The sequence below is a fragment of the Natator depressus genome, chromosome 6, assembly GCF_965152275.1.
Source record: "Natator depressus isolate rNatDep1 chromosome 6, rNatDep2.hap1, whole genome shotgun sequence".
Classification (NCBI taxonomy): Eukaryota; Metazoa; Chordata; order Testudines; family Cheloniidae; genus Natator; species Natator depressus.
Genome location: NC_134239.1, coordinates 72766129 through 72787598, shown reverse-complemented (window position 1 = coordinate 72787598; position 21470 = coordinate 72766129). Strand labels below are relative to the sequence as shown.

At 38.0% G+C, this 21470-nt stretch overlaps 1 protein-coding gene across 1 annotated transcript in view; it reads left to right on the top strand.

Annotated features, from left to right (window-relative positions):
• EIF2AK4 (eukaryotic translation initiation factor 2 alpha kinase 4) overlaps window positions 1-21470 on the top strand; it is a 74979-nt gene that overhangs the window by 46250 nt on the left and 7259 nt on the right. The window contains exons 19-33 of the mRNA XM_074955720.1: window positions 622-723; window positions 1343-1393; window positions 2740-2976; window positions 3593-3668; window positions 5566-5687; window positions 12332-12381; window positions 12525-12693; window positions 13218-13334; window positions 14081-14146; window positions 14741-14911; window positions 15723-15857; window positions 15938-16045; window positions 16757-16885; window positions 18744-18830; window positions 20334-20446. Of these exons, the coding sequence (XP_074811821.1) occupies window positions 622-723; window positions 1343-1393; window positions 2740-2976; window positions 3593-3668; window positions 5566-5687; window positions 12332-12381; window positions 12525-12693; window positions 13218-13334; window positions 14081-14146; window positions 14741-14911; window positions 15723-15857; window positions 15938-16045; window positions 16757-16885; window positions 18744-18830; window positions 20334-20446 (1733 nt within the window). The remainder of the gene's footprint in view (window positions 1-621; window positions 724-1342; window positions 1394-2739; window positions 2977-3592; window positions 3669-5565; window positions 5688-12331; window positions 12382-12524; window positions 12694-13217; window positions 13335-14080; window positions 14147-14740; window positions 14912-15722; window positions 15858-15937; window positions 16046-16756; window positions 16886-18743; window positions 18831-20333; window positions 20447-21470) is intronic.

Genomic DNA, 21470 nt, shown 5'->3' with positions numbered 1-21470 from the left:
ACTCACTTAGTGGGACTAAACTATGAGAATGTATGATGAGGCTAAAGAATAGGCAAACCACTAGCTTGAGAAAGTGAAAATATAATTGCTAATAGGGTTGGGCAAAAATAGACTGCAGCAGTGTAATTGTACACAAAGTGACAGAAAAAGAGAACAAAAAAAGCAGATGTTTTCTTTTGAGGGAGGGCAACTAAGTCCTTCTCAGAGCACAGAAGAGCCCTCTTGCAAAGGAAGACAAGATGCAGCTCCTTCTAGGGACTTAAGATGGAGAACAAGTATCAAGAGTAGATAAATTCTTAGATAAACAAAGATCCTGTTTTCTTACAAGTGTTGTTTGAGAGAAGAAATATTTGGTGCTGTGTATAAGCAGAATATTTTCTAAATAGGAATGTTTTCAAAATAAAATGTACTTCCTACCTACCTCATGAGAGTGTGGTGAGGATAAAGTACATTAAAGATCGTGAAGCACTCACGTACTGTAGTAATGGAGGCCGTATAAGTACTTAGAATAGAATGGAAAATATGTTCATTTTTGTCTGCTGATAAGTTACTATCATCATGGATCAGAAACACATCTCTTGCAGTTAGGTTTACTACTTACTTTATTTTTTTCTTCCCTAGAAAGTTGACCTTTTCAGTCTGGGTATAATATTCTTTGAGATGTCTTACCATCCCATGAGTACTGCATCAGAAAGGATCTTTGTTCTCAGCCAACTAAGAAAAGTATGTATAAATGTTGGGGAAGGTGGGAGGGGAAGGTCTCCATCAAATACTTCACTGAGTAATAGAGAAGGAAAAAGTATTCAAAATATTAAGACTATGTTTTATGTTGCAACCAAATGTTTGAAGGTTTTTTTTATAGTAAGCTAATGGGAGGAAAATACATAATTGTCATGTGAAGAAAATTGGGGTTTTCTGTATAAACCACATTAACCCATTGTGGTATTTGTCCCCTTCTAGTGACAGGACTATGTATTTGGTTTGAGTAAACTGTTGCCTCTAGGTTAATGGAAGCACAAGAATCAGAGGCTTAAGCTTTTAGATCAAGAGGTCAATCAGTCCTTCCTGGTTCACACCCAGCAGCTTGTCACACAGAGGGTATGGGGCCATGGTTGTATCTTGTAAACTCTTATTCTGTGTGTTACAAAGCATCATACAAATGCTTATGAATAATAATAGAACACTGTCTTGGCAATCTTAACTATAACAGCTAACTAAATTTTTTTCCTTTGAGTAATAAAAATATGTAGACTTACTGTTTCTGATATATACATGTTTTAATAAGGCTAGCTTGCTCAAGTTTGCGTCCTTATTCTAATTCAAATATATTTATCTTTTTTAGCCTACTATTGAATTTCCAAAAGACTTTGATGAAGTGAAACATGAAAAGCAGGTAATTTTATAGACATTTTAATTATTAGGTGTTCTCTGTTAAGAAATGTTAATGATTATTTTTTCACTTCATTTTAAATTAATAATCTCTGCCAAGTCATCACATGACACTGGAACAAAGTAAAAAAGAAAACTCAAAAGGCTAAAGCAATTAATACAACTGACGCTGAAATATATTTAAAACACAAAGTTCCTGAGAGCAGTCATAATGGATTAACAAACTGCAGAGTTCATCGGCATACCTTTTAAACTCTGAAGGACTCTTTTGACTGTAGGCTCAGACAAACTGAAGCTACACTGTACAGCAATTAATTTAACCCTTTGAAAACTCTTCGTTTCAAACATAATGGGATGTATTGTAGAAAAAAAGATTTGTAAGGTGAAATGATAGCTATAAATTGTGTCCAAGTGCAGTGACCACCAGTGGCCCACTCCGACAGCTGTGGACAGCTGGAGCTTAGTGGATTCAAACGCTATCTTAAGTTTTTTTTTATAGCCTATTTCTCTCAACCATGCCTCTACTCCATGGGCCAGGAGTGGGGTGCTGCAGAGATACCATATTCTCCTGTACATCATTTGGAGATTTTCTTTACATTAGGAGAGTCCCTGGGTAGCCAGTAACACCAGCTTTCTGGCTGCTTTGCCCTGCTGAACAGTGATATGGCTCTTCGTTAGAGCATCATAAGAATGGCCATACTGGGTCAGACCAAAGGTCCATCTAGCCCAGTATCTTGTCTTCTGACAGTGGCCAATGCCAGGTGCTTCAGAGGGAATGAACAGAACAGGTGATCATCAAGTGATCGCCTATTCCCAGCTTCAAGCAAACAGAGGATAGGGACACCATCCCTATTTGTTTTTGCAGCACTTTACTAAAAGAATCCCAATACTTGAAGTTATACTAAATAGCCAGCGAATGGAATCTTCATTAGCCAGTAAGATTCCTGCTTTTATATCTGTATTTTATAAATCCTTATTGCATGTTTTTTACCTGTATATCTGCTATAAATTAATAGTATTTAGTATCTTACTTTACATTGTATTGAGTTTTTGCATCATTTTGTGTCTGTTATGAAATCATTACATAGTGTCCCAAGAGTCTTGCCTGGGGGAGGATACATTTTTAGGGATAATGGAATTCTTACTCTGTTGATATCCCAGTTAAAGATATTCAGAACTAGTGAGGAAAGAATAGTTCTTCTCACAAGATTCAAATAGTATCTAAACTTTTCAATACATGAGTATCTTACTGATATGATAATGTAGCTGATAATGCTTCCTGAGATATTCATACCATGAGATGTTTCTAACAGAAGTTAAATTCGTAATATATTTTGGTTTAATTTGTAGAGATCAGTTATTACTTGGCTGTTGAGCCATGATCCTGCCGCACGACCAACTGCTGTGGAGCTGTTAAAAAGTGAACACCTCCCGCCACCCCAGATGGAGGAATCAGAACTTCATGAAGTGCTTCATCATACCTTAGCAAATGTAGATGGGAAAGCTTACCGGACTATGATGGGCCAGATATTTTCACAACGCATCTCTCCAGCAATGGATTACACCTATGACAGCGACATGCTGAAAGTTAGTTTTAAATTGATTTTTAATAACTCCAACCAAGAAAATATAGATGTGACTCAGCTCAAAACCCGCGCTTCATAATGTTTTACCTCAGTGCTTAGCGTCCCTGATAATTTAATACCATTGATCTGATGTCTTCAACCTAATTTATATCCTGTTCCCCATTTGAGTTTCACATACTTAGTGAAGAATTAAACTAAATTTGGCTATGGCAACAAATGGCCACAAACCTGTGTGCATATGATTGCTTCTTACTCTTAGCTATTATAATAGTCATGATACTCACATCTAAGTGTCAGTAAAATATTTTTGTTTTGGGGCAACAGCCATTTCTACCCTGTCAGACAATCACTTTTAATGGCTGCAGTCAAGATTTTCTCTGTTATCCTAAAACACTTAAAAATGATTGTTCTAAATGTGTTTTGTTTCCTTCTTTTTGTTGCACTTTTCAACTATTAACATTCCCATTATACCCTGATTATGTGTGAAAAGAATAAGGACATTATGTTGTATACAGTGCTCATTGTGGTTTGCTGTGGTCATTTGATTTATATGTTGATGTCTTCTGTATCTGAATATACTTCAGTGCTCCTTATTTTGGGGTGGTGGTTGTTTTCAGGGTAGTTTTTCCATTCGAGCAGCGAAGATACAGCAGCATGTATGTGAGACTGTCAGCCGGATCTTTAGAAGACATGGTAGGTTTATGTTCAGATGTTATTGTTCCTTTTGTTTTTTCCTCACTCAGAAAATGGTATTGAATGGATTTGAAAGATGGTGAAATGTTTTAACTATTAAAAAACTAATCCCAAGGTTGCATGGGATGATAGATGTGTATTTAGAACATTGACCTTCATTTTGGCTTCCAAAAGAGAAACTGGTTTGAAATCTCAATTATTAATCTACCATAAATGGAATATGATGAGGATTTCAAATCTTAGTCCATGTAAATCTTTTGTCTTTGAATTTAAACTAAATGATTTTGTTATAATGACCAATACTTCAGAGCTTATTCAGGGTAGGGAATTCTATATGAATATTATTTTAGGTTAATATGTAGACCATAGTAAGACACTGATAGATAAAACTTGCCAAGGCTAGTTCAAAGAAATGGGGGGGGGGGGGGAATCCATACAAATGTTGGAAAATTTTGAAACCTTTTCAGTCACATTATAACAATCGCTTGTTGAAATTTCCATTAAATTATTTCCAGAAAGCAAAAATCAAATTTTTTAAACATTTGAAATGGGGAAAAATTGATCAGCTCTTATCATATGGCTAAACTGACCAATCAGTGGCAACCAGAAAATGAGAACACATTAAGCCAAACAAAAAAATGGCTACAGTTTTTTTTAAATTTAAAGCATGTCATACTTTTGAAAATTTTCTTAAACCGACTATTCAGGCGAAATCTAAGGGTTTTCACAAAATATTCTGTTTTCGGGAAACATCTCTAATATTTACACTTGCTGTAGCTGAATCAACATGTACAGATTTTCATGGGTACACACTTATTTGCTCAAAAGTATTTTTAGAGCTGAAACAAATATTTTCAGGACGGCGGAAAGGAGGTTTTGATGTATTTATATTGTTATAAGGTTTATAGGCTATGGGTCTGATTAGAGATAGGTAATGTATCTGAAATGTGCCACAGACTCTGTAACAAAGGTACTGTGAGGTTCCAAGTCTCTCTGACTTCCAGATCAACTTTGCTCATTTACAGTTGAAAAGATTTTCTAACTTCTAGCCCTGCAGACTTAATCCAGGGATCTTAAGGTCAAGCTGGGTTTGTTCTTACTCACGTATTATAGCAAGTAATAAAAATTCTTCATTGGAACTTGACAATAATCTTGATTATATGTGAGTCAGAAAATAATCCAACTGGATGTCCTGTATTTGTATGGACATCCAGTAGTAAAAAGATAATATAAATTACTCTAGTCATTAAAGGCAGCAGCTGTGACTTCAAAAACACACAATGAAAAAAGTGGTATTTTACAAAGTTGTTTTTTCTGATAACCCATTTTTAAAGATGGCTTTTAAAAAAGAAACAAAGGTGTTAACAGCATTAGCCCAGCAACTGAACCGCAAACTTTTGTGCTGCCATGTGGGCCACTCTGTGAGTTCCTAGACTTTGCCTTTCAGTACTTTGGAAGAAGGATCCTCAGCTCACCTTCCTTAGCAGCAACCATACCTGACAAATATAATATATTGACAAGCTTAATGAGACTCTTACTTGTCCTTTTGTAAGCCTTTGTGGAAGCTGGAGGTTGAAGCGGGAGGTAAAACTGATGATGATTTCAGAATTCTGTCTAGGGTATGAAGTTAGTCTGTGGGATTCTGTAATTATCCTCACACACCTCTTCTCCCTCTCCTCCCCCTCCCCAAAAAAAAAAAATTATAAAGGCAACACTTAGGTATATCAGTTTATTCATAGACCCCAAAATTAATCTATTTCAAAAGGTAACAGATTTTAAACAAATATTACTTTTTAGATTCTTATACACTTGGGAGTTTTGATTTTTTTTTCTTTTTAATCGCTTCTGAAAAGAGGGTGTGACCTCTGTTCGAATTGTGTTTTATCAATTTTCATAGGAGCTATCAAGCTGCATACCCCACTGCTAATGCCTAGAAATAGGAAACTGTATGACCATAATGAAGCTTCATATTTCATGGATCACAGTGGGATGCTGTTGATGCTTCCTTATGATCTCAGGGTAAGTGGTATACCCTTTATACTTTAAGCTAGTAGGTTTGGGGAATATTTTAGTTTCTATGATTCTTTCATTCACTAACCAAATTTTAGGCACAGTCTTCTGCTTCTTCCTCCCAACACTCAGGCATGTGATTGTATAGTGTCTATTTCTTTTTTCCTTGACTGCCAATCTTTCTCCTCTACCCTGAGTTGATGACATTTCCAGAAATGATAGAGGATAGAAAAAATGGCCACTCAAAAAAAGTAACCTTTGCAAGTGTGCTTTACTTTTTTGCATCATAATTGATTTCACCCACAACTCCAGGGAGTGTGTCCAGTCAGAACTGTGCCTGCATTTGTCTCCCAGTGTCAGCACCACACCAGTCACAAAAATGAACTACTCAAAGAGTGGAAGTACACTCAATATTGAAAAACATTGCTACTTTTTCCATACTTAAACACTTCTTAAAAAAACAAATTTAAGAAAAAATGCTACACTACAAATATAGTGGATGACAGTGTTGTAGATTTTTTTTTTCCACTTATGCACATGTGAGGGAAAAGACTTCGTAACTCACTTTTTAACGGTCCCTTCCTTCACACTTGTGACCCAGTGAGAATAACAACATCCCACTTCCTTTCCTCTTCAGAAATCTGCCGACACTATGTGTCAGGTATCAGGGGGTAGCCGTGTTAGTCTTTAAGGTGCCACCGGACTCCTTGTTGTTTTTACACTGTGTGTGTAACTGCCATCGCCCTAATGTGGCTACTGCCTATGTTACCTATTTGGTAATTTTACCTTCCTGTATACTCACAACTGCTCTCAGTAGTCATTGTCCTGGCCACAGCAGGAGAAAGACAGGAGGCAGTGGATCATAGGAACTAGGGGCACTATTGCACACCCTGGCTTGAAGTGGTTTCCATCATATACAGGGTTTACAGTTTGGTTCAGTGACTCTCAGCACTCCCACTATACAAATTGGTGCAGCACCCCTGCAATGGCTGTGGTTTAATTAGGCTCAAAATTTATTCAAACTTCATATATCTGGGAATACAGTGAAGGACATCATTATTTTCATAGGTTTCAGAGTAACAGCCGTGTTAGTCTGTATTTGTAAAAAGAAAAAAGAAAAGGAGTACTTGTGGCACCTTAGAGACTAACCAGTTTATTTGAGCATGAGCTTTCGTGAGCTACAGCTCACTTCATCGGATGCATAGCATATCGTGGAAACTGCAGAAGACATTATATACACACAGAGACCATGAAACAAAACTTCCTCCCACCCCACTCTCCTGCTGGTAAGAGCTTATCTAAAGTGATTATCAAGTAGGGCCATTTCCAGCACAAATCCAGGTTTTCTCACCCCCCGCCCCCCCCACACACACACATACAAACTCACTCTCCTGCTGGTAATAGCCCATCCCTCTTTGAAACCTCTCTTTATAATGCGCATGATAATCAAGGTGGGTCATTTCCAGCACTAATCCAGGTTTTCTCACCCCCCCCCCCCACACACCCCCCTCCAAAAACCACACACACAAACTCACTCTCCTGCTGGCAATAGCTCATCTTACAATGTGCACAGCAATAATCCAAGTTTAACCAGAACGTCTTGGGGGGGGTTTGTAGGAAAAAAACAAGGGGAGATAGGCTACCTTGCATAATGACTTAGCCACTCCCAGTCTCTATTCAAGCCCAAATTAATAGTATCCAATTTGCAAATGAATTCCAATTCAGCAGTTTCTCGCTGGAGTCTGGATTTGAAGTTTTTTTGCTTTAAGATAGCGACCCTCATGTCTGTGATTGCGTGACCAGAGAGATTGAAGTGTTCTCCGACTGGTTTATGAATGTTATAATTCTTAACATCTGATTTGTGTCCATTTATTCTTTTACGTAGAGACTGTCCAGTTTGACCAATGTACATGGCAGAGGGGCATTGCTGGCACATGATGGCATATATCACATTGGTGGATGTGCAGGTGAACGAGCCTCTGATAGTGTGGCTGATGTTGTTAGGCCCTGTGATGGTGTTCCCTGAATAGATATGTGGGCACAGTTGGCAACGGGCTTTGTTGCAAGGATAGGTTCCTGGGTTAGTGGTTCTGTTGTGTGGTATGTGGTTGTTGGTGAGTATTCGCTTCAGGTTGGGGGGCTGTCTGTAGGCAAGGACTGGCCTTTCACCCAAGATTTGTGAGTGTTGGGTCATCCTTCAGGATAGGTTGTAGATCCTTAATAATGCGTTGGAGGGGTTTTAGTTGGGGGCTGAAGGTGACGGCTAGTGGCGTTCTGTTATTTTCTTTGTTAGGCCTGTCCTGTAGTAGGTGACTTCTGGGAACTCTTCTGGCTCTATCAATCTGTTTCTTCACTTCCGCAGGTGGGTATTGTAGTTGTAAGAATGCTTGATAGAGATCTTGTAGGTGTTTGTCTCTGTCTGAGGGGTTGGAGCAAATGCGGTTGTATCGCAGAGCTTGGCTGTCGACGATGGATCGTGTGGTGTGGTCAGGGTGAAAGCTGGAGGCATGTAGGTAGGAATAGCGGTCAGTAGGTTTCCGGTATAGGGTGGTGTTGATGTGACCATCGTTTATTAGCACTGTAGTGTCCAGGAAGTGGATCTCTTGTGTGGACTGGACCTCAGCCTGAGCTATTGCCAGCAGGAGAGTGAGTTTGTGTGTGTGGTTTTTGGAGGGGGGTGTGGGGGGGGGGGGTGAGAAAACCTGGATTAGTGCTGGAAATGACCCACCTTGATTATCATGCGCATTATAAAGAGAGGTTTCAAAGAGGGATGGGCTATTACCAGCAGGAGAGTGAGTTTGTATGTGTGTGTGTGGGGGGGGGGGTGAGAAAACCTGGATTTGTGCTGGAAATGGCCTTACTTGATAATCACTTTAGATAAGCTGTTACCAGCAGGAGAGTGGGGTGGGAGGAAGTTTTGTTTCATGGTCTCTGTGTGTATATAATGTCTTCTGCAGTTTCCACGATATGCTATGCATCCAATGAAGTGAGCTGTAGCTCACGAAAGCTCATGCTCAAATAAACTGGTTAGTCTCTAAGGTGCCACAAGTACTCCTTTTCATTATTTTCATAATTGTTTCTGCCTATTTGGAAGGACTGCTGTCAGCCCTTCCCCTTCTCAGCCTCGTCCCAGCCCGTTTCTGGGAACCTGCTACCCTCCCCTCCTGTGAGTGTGAAAGGGGCTGGAAAAGAGAGGGGTTGTCTCCCTGCTGTATCGGACATTAGGAATCCTAACCCTCCATCCCCATCCCTTAAGGGGATGTCTTCTCCTAAATCCCCCTCCAAAGCCAGTTTATCATAGAACTCTGTCCCTGCTGTAACAAGTACCTGCAGTGGACACCTGCCACGAAGAGGCACCAACATTTAGCTTGGATGCCTCCCCACAGCCCAACTGCTGCAAGAGGGGACTTCTCCAGAACTACCCAGGATATACATACCCCCACCTCTGAGCGGTGTCGCCCACCTGATCCAACCACTTGCTGCTCCTCCCTGCTCTGTCCAGGTAAATTTTCCCTTTCCTTCCCACCCCTGCAACCCTGTTGCAGAGTGTGTTCCTGAAAAGAGCAACAACCCCTTTTTCCTTCTGGTCAGCTGGAAAAAGACCCACTGCATTCAGGTGCAGGAAGCACATTCTGTGGTACTGCTTCAGAGAATGACTGCAGTATGTACTGATGAACTGGTATGCCAGCCAAGTTATCTTTACCTTTCTCTGCCTCCAGTGAGATCACAGATTGTTTTCTTCAGCCACAGCTCCAGAGATATCAGATACCCAGTTCAGTTTGGCTTAAACAAAAGGTTTTGTTGGTAGTTTTACAGAAACTGATACGAAAGGAAGCTGCAGTAAACCTAAAGTGACAGCATATTACAAGATTATCTTGTCTGTAGCTTGTGAGATGATACGGATAAATCTCTCTCCTTGCCTGCGAAGGTTACAGCAGAAAAGACAGGCTCCACTGTGGAATCCCCAAGATTGTCTGTGTGCAGTCCCCACCTTCCAGTTACAAGCCCTCTTTCTCTCATGCGATAATGTCTTGTCTTTACTCAAGAATGGTCAGCTTCTTGTTGAGACTATTTGAATAGTTTATCATCTGGAGGTATTCACTTTTCACCAAGTCTTGCATACCATGCCTATTAGCCTTTGTGTATCATGGCTACATGACAGTTCCAAGAATTCATGTGCATTATTTTTCTCACCATAATATCTACTATGTAACATCCAGGCTGCTAATCATCTTAGATCAGCAAAACATGCACTGTTTGACTACAGCTGGTCTTTTACTTCACCTATGGCATTCTGCTATCTTTGACTTCTCTATAGTTATTAATAAGGCTACGATTATGTCACAGAAGTCATGGAATCCGTGATTTCCAGAGACCTCCGTGGCATTTTCTGCTTCAGCCCCTGGGCCACTGGGCTGGACCTGTCAACCAGGGGCCATAGAGCTCTCAGCTTCAGGGGCTGCCGCAGCTGCCAGCCCTGGAGCTCGAAGCTGTGGTGGGGCCCTGCAGCTCTCAGCTACTGCGGGGAGCTCCCAGCAGCAGCGAGGGGGGGCCTCCAGAGCTCCCAGCCACCACCAGGGGACCCTGTAGTTCTGAGCCGCTGCAGGTGGCAGGGGCCCCCGGAGCTCCCAGCCACAGGGGGAAGCCCCAAAGTTCAGAGCTGTGGCTGGGGCCCCACAGCTCCTAGCCCCATGGGTGGTCCCTTCAGCTCCCTGCCGCCAGTCCTGGAGCTCTGGCCTCCACGGGCAGCGGGGCCCCTGCAGCTCCCAGCCACCCTGAGTGGCAGCAGCGGTGGGTGCTGGACTCCCCACTCACCATTTTGTCACAGCAGTTTTTAGTAAAAGTCAGTGACAGGTCATGGGCTTCCTTGAATTTTTGTTTATTGCCTGTGACCTGTCCGTGACTTTTATTAAAAATAACCGTGACAAAATCTTAGCCTTAGTTATTAACCAGATTTTCAGCTTGTCAGTTACATATTTAAGTACCTTGTACCCAATTTCCAGTTTATATTTTTAGTAGAGCTGTCAAGCGATTAAAAAAAATTTATCGCAATTAATCGCACTGTTAAACAATAATAGAATACCATTTATTTAATTTTTTGATGTTTTCTACATTTTCAAATATATTGATTTCAATTACAATACAGAATACAAAGTATACAGTGCTCACTTTATATTTATTTTTGATTACAAATATTTGCGCTGTAAAAAACAAAAGAAATAGTATTTTTCAATTCCCCTAATACAAGTACTGTAGTGCAATCTCTTTATAGTGAAAGTTGAACTTACAAATGTAGAATTATGTACAAAAAATAACTGCATTCAAAATGCAGGTAAAACCGAACAGGAGACCTACAATTCTCCCCCAAGAAGTTCAGTCACAAATGTAATTAACACTTTTTTTTTTTTTTTTTTAATGAGCATCATTAGCATGGAAGCATGTCCTCTGGAATGATGGCTGAAGCATGAAGGGCATATGAATGTTTAGCATATCTGGCATGTAAATACCTTGCAATACCGGCTACAAAAGTGCCATGTGAACACACGTTCGCAGTTTCAGGTGACATTGTAAATAAGAAGCAGGCAGCAGTATCTCCTGTAAATGTAAACATGCTTGTTTGTCTTATCGATTGGCTGAACAAGAAGTAGGACTGAGTGGACTTGTAGGCCCTAAAGTTTTATATTGTTTTGTTTTTGAGTGCAGTTATGTTAAAAAAAAAAAAAAAAATCTACATTTGTAACTTACACTTTCACGATAAAGAGATTGCACTACACAGTACTTGTATGAGGTGAATTGAAAAATACTATTTCTTTTATTATTTTTACAGTGCAAATATTTGTAATCAAAAATAGTATAAAGTGAGCACTGTACACTTCATATTCTGTTGTAATATGAATCAATATATTTGAAAATGTAGAAAAACGTCAAAAATATTTAATAAATTTTAATTGGTATTCTGTTGTTTAACAGAGCGATTAATGGTGATTAATTTTTTTAATTGCGATTAATTTTTTTGAGTTAATCATGTGAGTTAACTGTGATTAATCAACAGCCCTAATTTTTAAAAGTATAAAGGCTAAAGACTTTTTGAGTGTCATCCTTCAATAGTGCTAGTTATAATGTCTAATTCTGCCTCTGTTACCCCTGTTTTAGACCAGTGTGATACCATTGGTGTAATTAAAGGAAGAATCAGACTAAATGCTATCCATACTCTAAGGGCCTCCACAGTTTTGATCTCTTTGCTGGAATGAGTGGTTTCCTAAAATGTATTGGTTACAGAAGCATTGACTGAATATGGCAGCTGATCATCTCCTTCTGTGTTCCTGGAAATAGGGTTTTATTAACAGCACGCAAACAATCTTGGTTAGTACACCAAGATGCATACTCGCTTTTGCAATACATACCTCCTGTATCAGCATAACTGAGAAACTCAGTTCTCCCCCACAAAAAGGGTGAACACCATTTTCCTGAAAGATACACCAAAGATGCTTAGTACTATTTAGCTGTGACAAAAACACATTTTCTGAGACATTATTACAGATGGGAGAATAAATATGTAACTGCATGATGTATAATTAAGCATTAGCCGAGGAGCATACGTCAGAATGAAGTTATGCATATTTGTCTCAACCACTTTTTTTGTTTGTTTTCAGATTCCTTTTGCAAGATTTGTAGCTAGAAATAATATATCAAACTTGAAAAGGTAAGAAAATGGCTGGGAGGAACTATGCCTCATCCAAATAGGACTAATATTCACCTGTCGCACATGTAACTTTCTACACAATGACTGAATAAATGACAGCACTGAATGTATTGTATTGATTCCTTCTTTGGTGTTTTTTGTAGATATTGTATAGAGCGTGTATACAGACCTCGGAAGTTAGACCGCTGTCACCCCAAAGAACTCCTAGAATGTGCATTTGACATCATCGCTTCCAGTGGAAACAGCTTTTTACCTATTGCAGAAACAATCTACACTATTTCTGAAATCATCCAAGAATTTCCAGTACTACAGGTTGTTCCCTCATCTTACCTCCTTGACCAGTAGACATTTTTCATTGTCTTTTATTTTTTAACCATAAAAAGCTGTTTCATTAGAGAGGGAATTGTGTAAATAAGGAAATATGTAGGCAACAATGACCAGAAAAAGACCTTCTCACCTTGCAACACACGAAATATTTCCAAGTTTTGACTTTTGATAAAACTTGCAAACTCTGTCAGTATAATATAAACTGTAAATGAAAAAAGTTTTTTCAAGTACACTTCCAATGAACGGTCTGTTTGCAATGTATATGCTATTGAACATTGTTACAGCACTGTTTGAAATAATGGCTATCTTCTTTTAGGTGACTGAGAGTTTGTCTCTTAATCCTGACATTAAAAGTATCACAAAATGGCACAAATCCTGCCAGTTCTGTAGTACACAGACGGGAGTCAAGGTGATGGGGAGATTCAAAGTTAGTCATAAGAAACAGAAAAGAAAAGCTATTTTACATATTGGAATGCCAATAAAACATAGGATATTTTTTCCTCTGTTAGGAAAGAAACTATAGTATTTACTTGAACCACACTGCCTTACTGAAAGCTATCCTCTTGCACTGTGGGATACCAGAAGATAAACTCAATCAAGTCTACATCATTCTGTATGATGCAATGGTAAGATATTAATGACTCATGCAGAGATCAGTTTAATAACTGTAAAGTGCCACATTAATTACAGATCCATCTTTAAATATGAGTAATAATACTTTGGTAATTTACCAGAGAGTATTTAAACCATATATTAAAAGTGGTGGATTATTCCAGATTATCAGTTTGTATTAAAGCTTTTTCTGCTATCTCCTTATAGGAGGAACTGTTATCTTAAAACACAGATTAATGGGGGGGAGGGAATTCTTTACTTATATGACTAAAAACATCCTAGATTGTTAAAACTGAAAACATTGTATTCAGATATATTTTTATTGTTTTATATTTTGCTTTTACTTCACACAGTTTGATCAGAGAAAATGGACTAGTCAGTTTCATTTGTGAACACTGCAGAGGAATGTTTAAATCCCAACAAAGAACTTCCATAGGTTTTTTTTAACTTCATGTAATATTTCCGTTTAGCATTAGGTTTGTATTTTTTTCAGGCAAAAGCTATGTTTTAAATAGACTTTTTACCTGTAAAATGACCAAACCAGATATGGAATCACTGAGAGACAAGTAAACGTTTTGCCATTGTTTACAGTGATATTTCAGAGAGCAATTGATTGAAGATGGGTACATCAAATGGGAAAAAAAGTAACCAAGGAGCTGCATTATTAATTCTCATCTCAAACAATTAGTAAACTTTTTTTCTCAAAAGTGAATTTTCTAAAAATATGTTACAATATAATGTGTTTTTTGTTGTACTTTAGACCGAAAAGTTAACAAAAAGAGAGGTGGAAGCCAAATTTTGTAATCTGTCTCTGTCATCAAACAGCGTAAGTAGTTCAAGACGACACATTATATTTGTATTTCCCTATAAATTGTTATAAGTCTATAGTACTTTATTTACTATGAAATTCATTAAAACCTCAGCTAAGAATATGCCATTCATTCTATAGAGATGATGCCACTGCATTTGCAACTGAAATGCCATTGATCTCTTTGCTGTCATACCTCTTTGGAAATGGTCTAACTGATCTCTTTCAGCGTTACTATTTTCTTGGTTTCTCCCCTTTTTTAATATTTGTGTTTCAGATTATGCAGATGTTCAAAGGGTAAATGGAGTATTGTAGACTGAGATTTCCAAAAGAAAAATGTGTGAGATGCTAAATAGTATTATGCAAAGTTAGGTGAATGAATATAGAGAATGAGTTGAGATAGATCTCTCACAATCCAACTTTTTGATGCTCTGACTAGGAATGCTCATGTGTTCACTCCCTCCTCCAAATTCTCAAGCAGAATTATTAGTCTGCATTGCAAAACGAGTATAAATGGTAAACCTTTAGGCACAACAAACCAAATGCTATGTTGTTATTCATATCCCTTCTATTCAAGCATGTGTATGGTATTGTATCTGTGTATATTTTCAGCTTTCTCGACTGTACAGATTTATTGAGCAGAAGGGAGAGTTGAATGATTTAAGCCCGTTGATAAACGCAATGATAAAACAAAAAACTGGTGTCACCCAGCTGGTAAAGCACGGCATGAAAGATCTGGAGGAAGTCATGGGTATCTTAAAGAAGCTTGGTATAAAACTTCAGGTTTGTAAAGCAGTCAGATTATAAATTCATTGATTTATAGCTCTGTACAACTGCTCTGTCTTCATAAACCTTTCCCCCAAGACCAGTCCATTGATAGTTAGAAGAACAGAAAAAAGCACCATCCAATTGTGGTTCTGTATGTGATAAACACTAGTGGCTCCTGTTTTTAGATCCTCACTCTCAGAATAGGGCATGTATTGATAAGAGACCTTCAGCTGAAGAATACTTATATCTGTTTCACAGTAACAGCCGTGTTAGTCTGTATTCGCAAAAAGAAAAGGAGTACTTGTGGCACCTTAGAGACTAACCAATTTATTTGAGCATAAGCTTTCGTGAGCTACAGCTCACTTCATCGGATGCATACTGTGGAAAGTGTAGAAGTGTAATTGGACTATTTCAGTTGCATTCTTAGCTGAAAAATAATTTTCTGGACATACATATATGACTGAGAGCACTAGGGGATTCTTTGAAAAATTTAAAATTTTATATTTTGAAAATTTTAAAAGTTTCTAAAATACAAATGGTAACAATTGAAATGTCTAATTTTCTCTAAAGGCTTGCTATTTGGAACGTACACACAAATCTTCAGTAGTTCATAACCCTTGTGATGCTTTAGATTTAAGACATTCTTTCCTCACTCGGATTCTTCAGGGATCAATATTTTAATTGCAGCATTAAATGTCCTCAAAAGCAGAGAAACCATGTTAAGTTTTCATGATATGCTAATGTGTACATTTTAATACTCTACAATTGTGTAACTAGAACTGGTGTAAGACTTAGTGAGGACATAATACTCATTTTTGTTTTACAGGTGTCTATAAATTTAGGACTCGTTTACAAAGTGCAACAGCATAATGGAGTCATCTTTCAGTTTATAGCATACATCAAACGCAGACAAAGAACTGTGCCTGAAATTCTTGCAGCTGGAGGCAGATATGATCATCTGGTGTGTGTAATTAACTTTTTTTTTTTAAAGCATATACTTTTTTGATACCGTACTGAAAGCATTGTTTCTTGTCTTTTCAGATTCCACAGTTCAGAGGGCCGCAAACAGTAGGACCTCTTCCTTCTGCTGTTGGAGTCAGTATAGCTATAGATAAAATAACTGCTGCAGTTTCCAGTGTGGAGGACTCTGTGAGTTTCGGTTCCTGTTTCATTCGTATTTCTGTCATTTCAGTAATCTGTACGTAGCCTGAGATAGTCAAGAAATATTAAGAGGTTCAGCTTTGTCTCAAAATAATTCCATACTAAAACAGACAGAAGCCTCAAGGTATGGTGCATTTTCCTTTGCTTCTATCTATATAGATTTTTTAAAAATTGGTAAACTGAAATGTAGTTCATGGCTTGTTTAATGGCATAAAATTTTCCTTTTTGAAATTTATTCAATGATATCTGTGAAAGGGGAAAGGAACTGTTTTCTCATATGTTGAGACATGTTCTCCCCCTTTAAAAAAAAAAAAAAATCTTATTTTTGTCCCTAGTCCTTCTTTTCGTCATGAAATGGGCTTCCCTACATAAATCATATAACAATTTCAGTCAGCAGCAGAATATGTATATTTAATCCTTCTTTGTGAAGAGGTAAATTAACATTGCTAAGTGAGAGGAGGTAAAGCCAGGTAACTCACTGGTTTAGGCTTTGCAAGTGCTTTTTCTGTAACAGGGTAAGATTTGCTGAAGAGCTTAATTTAAAAAAAATGCTTAATAATGAACCATTCTAATCTCTGCCTAATTTGCTTGAAAAGCTGCACAATAATGTATTTGTTCTCCAGTAATATCAACATTTTTACACCTGAAAACAGGCTCTAGTTGCTCACACTGCCCCTCTCACTTCTACTTTTCTTCCAGGTTACTATGGGCTCTTGTGATCTGTTGGTTGTGAGTGTTGGGCAGATGTCAATGACGAGAGCCATCAATATCGTTCAAAAACTCTGGACTGCGGGAATTCCTGCTGATATCATGTATGACTGGTCCCAGGTAAAGAGTCTTTCTACATATTTGTTAGCTATATGTCCGTTTCATAAAGGCTGGTATTGATAAAGCAGCCTTAGAGGTTATTCATTTGTAGAATCATAATATTGAGCTGCTGGGTGCCATTCAGCTATCCTTAAATCAATAAAGATTACATTTGCTTTTATACTATTTTTCCTCTGTAGCTCTTTACAATGTGAATAAGCATCATAATCTTCATTTTACAGCACAGACAGGTTAGGTGACGTGCCCATGGTTACTCACTGAGGGCATTATACAGAGCCCACTGAAGCCATTGGAAAGACTCTTACTGAATTCATGGGGCTTTGGATATGTCCTGAGTCAGGGCCAACAGTGAGAGAAGAACCAAGTCTCCTGATTCCAAATCCAGTGCCATATCCACTGAGTTATGCTGCTTCCATGGGATGACAGCTTTATTGAAAAGCACCTAAGATTATGGAGATCCTGGACAAGTATTTGACATAAATCTTTCCCAAAAATGTATTTTACCAACATACATCAAAAATATAAAAAGAGAGTATACTTTTACCCCCAAAAAATGAATAAAACAGAGGGAGTCATTCATAGGAGGAAATGGAAAGGTTCTAAATATGGGGCCAGTAGTGGCAATAATGAAAAACACCTTTTGCAGTAGGAGTTTTCATGTATTGTTTAGAAGTGGGAAGGGACGGGCTAACATGGCTGTGAGGCAGGAGCATATTCTGCACTCTAGTGGCCACTACAGTGGCATAACGAAGCTGTTACTCCAGGGACTGTAGACACTATGGTTGGATCACTGACCTAAAACATTCCTTCTGGAAGTGTCACCACAGCGTTAGTCTTTAAGAATATCCAGTGCTGCAAGGTTCCTGGAAATGCTCCTTAAGGACTGACTTCTCATTCCCTCCCAGTGAGCCCAAACCAAACAGTAGGTACCCAGCACAGATAGATTATGGGACAATAAACAAAGTACTTACCCACCTTACAGCCCTCTGGACAGTTTGCCAATCTGGTTCAGTTTATTTATATATATATATGCTAAATGGTGAATGTCAAAGGAAATGCCGTGGAATTGCCCATTCTCTCAAATATAGTGAACTGTGCTTCTGCACACTCAGAATGCCCCACAGCATAGAGTTCTGAGTCACTTAGCTGCCTTGCTGACATTATGGTATTCTATTGCCTTAGTATTGTCCACTATTTCCCTACTTTTTCTCTGCATCTGGCTGTATGCTGTTGAAGTGCATGTATAACTGGTGTTTAATACCCTTCAAGTCACTTGTTTTTTCCTGTGTGTACATTGGCCCTTGCTGGCCTCCTTGAGGCTATTCAGAGCTGGCGAGTTGCAAGCTCTTGATTGCACTTAACCTTGGACAGTTTTCTGCCTCGATAACTAATGCTGACAAACTTTTATGTCAGTACAGCAAGCATTTGCCCTGATTTTTCACTGAGAACTGCACAGACGGACACCCTGTGCAAAGCCCAGCCGAAGTCAGTGAAGCTCCACACAAGGACAGGGATCCATTCAGGCAGATCTCCATCCAGGAGCGGGGCTCGTAATGAAAGTTACAAACACTAGAAGAATAGCCCATTCTTGCTAATAGATGCAAAGGACACAAATATCCAGCTTCTACTTCTAAATCTTGGTGAAACACTTTAGTGAGTTATACGCTTTGAAACATGAAAATAAATCCACAAGGAGACTGTTCTTCCTGGACTGATGTACAAAGTTTTTCATTACTCAGAAGGTCAATATGTACACTATATATGTATTTCCAGTCAACTTTTAATTGAGATTTTGATTGTCTAAATTGTTGTTTTATACTCTGCCCCACTTCTCTGCTATTACTTTTTCTTGTTTTAGTCCCAAGAAGAACTGCAAGAGTATTGCAAATGTTCTGGGATCACATATGTGGCTCTTGTCTCTGAGAAAGAAGGAAGTCATGTAAAGGTAAAGGTGGGGTTGGAGAGAATTTTTGTAAATACTTCAGATGAATAATCTGGTCTTCTATGTGTTTTTGTAGAGCTAATACAATATTTTCTGGGGAAAGTGCTCTATAATTTAATAGTTGGCATTTCAGCTCAGTACAGTTTCAGAGTTAATAAGTAGTACAAAATTACTCTGAAGAATGGATAGTAGACGCACAGCAGACCCATCTTGCTAGTTTTTTTACCAGGCCCAGTCTCCCTCCTCTTTTATCTGGGGGAAAAAAAGAATCCGGTAGCTTAAATACAAACCTGGTATCTTAGATTGAGTCTCATCTAAGATGTATTTGTGTATTTTTTTTAAAAGGTAGTGACCAAGTGTTACCACTTTGTAATGGCTGTTTGGTGACATTGTGAAATGAATTGGTGGTCTCTGGCTTCTTCCAACTGGGCAGTTGTTTACATTACAAAACGAATACCAAGAAAACTGTAGCCTTATTGGCAGCTGGCAAAATAGACAATGTTTGAATAGACATAGAACTATGACCCACCGTTTCTATTTGTCTCTCCAGGTCAGGGTTGATGTGCAAGGCGTTATTGTGAGGAAGCTTGAATTGCCACTGTCTGTAATGTATCTCTTCTGTGCATAAACAGAGGGTTTTGGTGCCCAAAGCTGTCACTGATTCTGGGCCATTATGTTTGCTGCTACTTTTTATTCATTTTCATAAAAAAACAGTGATCTGTTAAAATCATTTGCCCCTATATGGCATGGTTGTATAACATAGCTATAATGTATAACATCAAGATACATTTCACTTACTTCAATTATCAATCTTCCTCTTACACTAACTGTAAGAACAAGTTGATCTTGACAATTATTTGATCACAGAGTGATGTATCTAGGCATTAAAGATACAATGGAAAAAATGCATTTAATCTTTTAAAACTTAGTGATGATATTTTGTTACATTAGAGCAGAAATACAAAGAGCATGTCAATATATTAAATGGCATAGTGATTCTCTAGTTTAATTAGTCTTTTCATAATTAATAAAATAAAGACTGAGCAAATATGTGTAGGTTCAAATGCTGGAGAGTTACCTCGCTGCAAATTCAGTGAAAGACAACCATTCCAAATTAGTCCTTTAATTTAAAATGGAGAGAGAGAAAACACTGTGTTTAATTGAGATTTTGATTGTCTAAATTGTTGTTTTATACTCTGCCCCACTTCTCTACTATTACTTTTTAACTATATTAACAAGTGCAAGTGACCAAACCTAAGCAGTGAAAATGCAAAAAAAATTATTAGTTATTTGGTTGTAGAAATCTAATCAGCCAAGCTAGGGGGTTTAATTGGCCAGTGATCAGATGAACTGATAGTCTGTCTTATTCCATCTGATAATTGCATCTGTAATAGGTGATGAGCCTATTCAAACTTACTTTTCTTTGTTTCCACAGTATATTTATGTAGATTTTTAGATTTAGCAGTCTCATTAAACTCATTAAAATGTTAAATTACCATTTGGTAGGTGAAATCCTTCGAGAAGGAACGGCAGACGGAGAAAAGGATTGTAGAGTCTGATCTAGTAGAACACCTGGCCCAGAAGCTGAAGACTAAAGTCTGTGATGAAAGAAGTAACAGGTAGCTGCATAAATAGTGAACAGGAGTAGTCAAATTAAAGGTCATTTCATAAATTAAATATAGTCTTTCAAAATAAGACTTCAGTTGAGGTTTCTATTAAATTGATTTTTAATTAAAATTACCATTGAGAGAGATTTGCCAAATTCCTTTTTGAAAAAGAAGGAAATAATTTGATGGTATGACTTCTGTTATGTCTTGAGATTTGCCAAAAGCAACTGAAAGTAACATTTTGAAGTATTCTTCCTACTCCTTTACAGATTTAGGGCCAGATTTTCAGCTGGGCTTCTATGTGAGCAAAATTGTTCTAACTTGCAACATGTGAGCATACCTGCCTGAACTTTGATACTACTTATTAATTGTATCGCAGTAGCACCCATGAGCCCCTCTTGTGGACCAGGACCTTATTGTGCTCGGTGCCATACAAACACAGAACAAAAGAGTTCCCTGCCCCAAAAAGCTTACAGTAAAATTCTTGCATTTATTAGAATCATTCAAGTATGCACATGAGCGTGTGAAAGTAGAAACGCGGATTGAATAATCAGGTCTTTACTTTTATACTATCACGGATGTACATGCAATTATCATCAAAAGATTGGCCTTCAGTATTATTCTTGAATAGATTTGCAAAATGTAGCTCTGTAATAGGAAATTTCCATACTAGGACACATTTGAAGAGAAGTCCAGCTATGTGGGTGTTTTTTTAACAATTTGATTTGCAAGAAAAGCTCTTCCTTTCCCCTGCTACTCATCTCCTCCTGCTTGATCAGGCCATGAAGTCCAACTATTTTCCCTGTTTGACATTCATTTATTGAAGTTAATATGACTGTTATGTCACAGAAGCAACATTATATGATTTAAATGCAGGATCCTATATAGGAGTAAAGAGGTTATGAAAGAGAAACCTGGTGTCTAAAATATTTCCCATCTACAATTAGTGAAAGTAGCAAGGAAAGTTTTGCTATTTACTTATGATTGCTGAAGACAGTTTTTTTTTAAATTAACAAGTTTAATTGTATGTTGGCAT